Source organism: Monoraphidium neglectum (genome assembly GCF_000611645.1).
Source record: "Monoraphidium neglectum strain SAG 48.87 unplaced genomic scaffold scaffold05125, whole genome shotgun sequence".
Classification (NCBI taxonomy): Eukaryota; Viridiplantae; Chlorophyta; class Chlorophyceae; order Sphaeropleales; family Selenastraceae; genus Monoraphidium; species Monoraphidium neglectum.
In genome coordinates this window covers 1-3,551 of record NW_014008505.1, presented here as the reverse complement: position 1 = coordinate 3,551, position 3,551 = coordinate 1, and the positions used below count along the sequence as shown (strand labels likewise).

The 3,551-nt window shown below is 72.0% G+C and overlaps 2 protein-coding genes across 2 annotated transcripts; both read left to right on the top strand.

Moving 5' to 3' along the window:
- Positions 1–648: 648 nt before the first annotated feature.
- On the top strand, positions 649–1,659 carry MNEG_15205 (hypothetical protein; the record flags this gene model as incomplete). The annotated part of the gene is made up of 1 exon (XM_014036325.1): positions 649–1,659. A coding segment is annotated over one exon (1,011 nt), but the record flags the coding sequence as incomplete, so codon positions are not given.
- Positions 1,660–2,357: 698 nt separating this feature from the next.
- Positions 2,358–3,534, top strand: MNEG_15204 (hypothetical protein; the record flags this gene model as incomplete). Its single annotated transcript, XM_014036324.1, has 1 exon — positions 2,358–3,534. A coding segment is annotated over one exon (1,177 nt), but the record flags the coding sequence as incomplete, so codon positions are not given.
- Between the last annotated feature and the right edge of the window lie 17 nt (positions 3,535–3,551).

The following is a 3,551-nucleotide window of genomic DNA, read 5'->3' as shown; positions in this document are numbered from 1 at the left end:
TTCCTGCGCCGCGGCCCCGCGGCCTACCACCTGGTCCACCCCTCCTGCTCCTCCCTCCTCTTCATCACCGGCGTGGGGGGCCCCACCATCGTGCTCAACCAGACGCCAGCCGGGTCCTGCGACAGAGACGCACAGGAGCCGCCCGCCCACGCGCCCATCACCGGCGCAGCGACACAGGAGAAGGGGGAAGTGGCAGGGGCCGAGGAGGGGGAGGAGGAGGGGGAGGCAGGGCGCTCGCTGAAGCGCCAGCGCGTCCTGTCAGAGGACGGCGCAGCAGCTGCCGGCGGCGGCGCAGGGGCGGCTGCGACCGTGGGGCGGCCCCTGGACGCGGCGGCCCTGCGCCACCTGGCGACCAGGGCGTGGCTGCTGCAGCCCTCGGCCGGGCGCTGGGCGGTGCGCGGCCTGGGCTCGCGGCGGGAGGGGGGGATCACCGCTCCGGGCTGGGCGCCTGGGTGCCGCGGCTCAATCACCCACGCACACAGCTCATTCCTCCCCAGCTTCACACTTTGGTTGTGGGCTGCTGTTGATACACACAGCCGTATGAGGGCTCTCCCAAGCAGATGACATATATACCTCTATATTTCAACCTTTCCAGTCTTAGCCTGGCCCCCCTCCTTCCCGCCCACCCTCTCTGCCTGCTGGCCGCAGGCGTGGGAGGGCAGCCTGCTGCACGGGGTGCTGCCGGGGGCGCTGCAGCAGGAGGAGGAGGAGGACGATGGCGGGGAGGGGGAGGGGCAGGGGGTGTACGGCGGCATGATCGGCGGCGATGAGGCGGGCGGCGGGCGCGGGGCTGCAGGGGAGCAGCGGGGCAGGGAGGGTGAGGTGGAGGGCGACGAAGACGAGGGGGAGTCGGGGGACTACTCGATGGAGCAGGAGGGGGAGGGCTCCAACGGTGGAGGCACGCCCGCCGCAGGGGGCGGCCAGCAGCAGGGAGCAGCGCCAGCGCCAAGCGGCGGCGCCGCGGCCCCAGCCGCGGCGCCTGGCGCTGCTGCAGCGACGCCCGTCGGCGCCGCAACGGCTGCGGCCCCGGGCGGTGTGGCGGCGCGGCCCCGGCTGCCGCCGGACCCGTGCCGCACGACACTCGTGCTGGCGTGGTGGCGGGGCGACCCCCGGGACACCCTCAGGAGCCTGGAGGGGGACAGCGCCGGGGGCGGCGCGGACGAGGGCGGCGCCGGCGGTGCGCCCGCAGAGATGCCATCGGGTGCGGGGCCGGAGGGGGGCAGCTCCCAGGTGCCCGGCTGGCCGCGCCCCATGATGACGGTGCCAGTGGCGAGGCCTCCAGCGGCAATGACGTCCGGCGGCGGCGGCGCGGGCCCGGCTGCGGCTGCGGCCGCTGCGGCGGACGTGGCTGCTCCGTTGGCGGCGCCTGGGGGTGGTGGTGCGTGGGCTGACGATCTGTTCATGGAGGAGGGCGAGTGGGAGGCGCTGGAGGCCGAGGCGGCGGCGGCCGCGGGCAGCGGCACGGCCCATGCCATAGAGGCGGCGGCAGGGCAGGTCAGCCCCTGCTGGGTGGCCGTCGACGCGGCGCCCGAGGGCGAGGGCGAGGGCAAGGGTGAGGGCGAGGGCGAGGGCGGCGGCCTGGCGCAAGCGCGCCTGCCGCCGCTGCGATTTTTTCTGCCGAGTGCCGATGCGGTCGAGGCAGCTTACCCCATTGCATGATTGATTGTGGACCGGTATCCTCCTCATTTGATACCGGTCAAAGAGCAGAGTTTGACTTGGTGAGCAGCGCGCAGCAAACTGGCGAGATCACCAAGTACCGGAACACCGTGAGCACCAATAACATGTGTGCGCGCGCGCACAGATCCTGCGTTGTTTGAGGGCATTCCCACCCCCTCCTCCTCCTCCTCCTGATGTCGGGATGCCTCCTGCGTCCTGCATCCTGCCTGCATATTGGCGTGCGGCAAGCGAGTTGAGTGGCGCTGTTCAGTGTCTTGGCGCTGTCCAGTGCAGTCCTACCTGTATCGCAGTGTCGTCGGAGCTGTTGGTGCTGTCAAGTGTCTGCCTGGTAGCATTTGTCGCAGTGTAAGTCGCATTTTGCTTGTACAATAACATGCAGGGGCAGGCGGCGGTGGGGCCTGTGGCTCCAGCAGGGCAGACACCTCAATCAGCAGTGGGTTGGCTTGTTGGCTCGGGCTGGTGACCGTGCTGGTGACACTCAGAGATCCAGGTATGCCTGTCTGCACGACACTAATACGTGCCAAGTAGCTCATGTTAGTAACATGATGCGCTTGCAGCCGCAAAAGCGCGTCTGCAGATCAGATAATTACCGTATAGATAGGTCGCGTATGGCCGGCCTGGCCGCATATCAGTCGCTTTCAGTCATCAAAGTGTGGTCATTCATATTTGCGCGTCGCTCGATGGCAAGCGCGGCAGCGGCGGCGTTGGGCCGCGGTTTCGGGACCGTGACACAGGCTGTGCTGTGCGTCCGGTACCGAGGTGCGCCGCCGATCGTGTCGCCGCACCCCGCTCTGCTAATACACACCCGCGCCGGCCGCCCAGGGCTCGCTGCGCCGTTGCATGCTGCCAGGGCGTCCTCAAAACCGTCGGCCCCCAAGCAGCGCTGGCAGTGCAACGAGTGCGGGCGCATGCACGTACAGTGGTTTGGCCAGTGCCAGGGCTGCAGGGGCCGGGGCACGCTGGAGGCAGTAGTCACGCTACCAGAGGCGCGCGGCGGCGGTGAGGGCATGTCTGCTGCGCGCCGCCTCATCCAGGGGGTCGCGCCCGCACCCCCCACGGCGCCGGCGCCGTCCGACGCCGCCCAGGCGGCCGTCGCCGCCGCGGCCGTGCAGGCGGCGGCGGCGGCGGCGCGCGCGGCGGGCGCGGCTGGTGGCAGCGGAGTTCTTGTTGGTGGCGAGGACGACCTGCCGGACTACGCTGCGCTGGAGGCCGAGGCGGAGGGCGCGTATGACCCCGATGCGGGGGACCTCTTCCCGGGCAGCGCCCGCGCAGACGGCGGCGGCGGCGGCGGCAGCAGAGGCACCAACAGGCTGCCGCGGCAGGGTACTGGCAGGGGCGGCGGCGGCGGCTCGGGCGCCGCGCTGCCGGCGCGCCGCGCGGGCGCCGGCGCGTGGGTGTCTGGCGGCGGCGCGGGCGCGCCCGAGCTGATCGGGACCATCAGCCGCGACGATTCGTCGGCGCGCCTGGCGCTTCCCGGGGCGACAGGCGCTGAGGTGGCGCGTGTCCTGGGGGGCGGCGTGGTGCCCGGCAGCCTGGTGCTGCTGGGGGGTGACCCCGGGGTGGGCAAGTCAACGCTGCTGCTGCAGGTCGCGGCCATGGTGGCGCGCGCATGCCAGGAGGGCGGGGCCGACGACGACGCAGGGGCGAGCAGCAGCGGCTCTGGGGCCGCCTCTGGGGCCGAGGGGGGGGCGGACGCAATGGGGGAGGATGCGCCGCTGTCAGCCAGGCGGCCGCGGCAGCAGACGATTGGACAAGAGGCGGCGGGCGTCGGTGGCAGTGCGGCGGAGGGCATGGGTGCTGAGGTGGAGGGGCCCGGAGGTGGCGCGGCTGTGGCGGTGCCGGCGGCCTTCCGGGGGCGTCCTGTGCTGTACGTC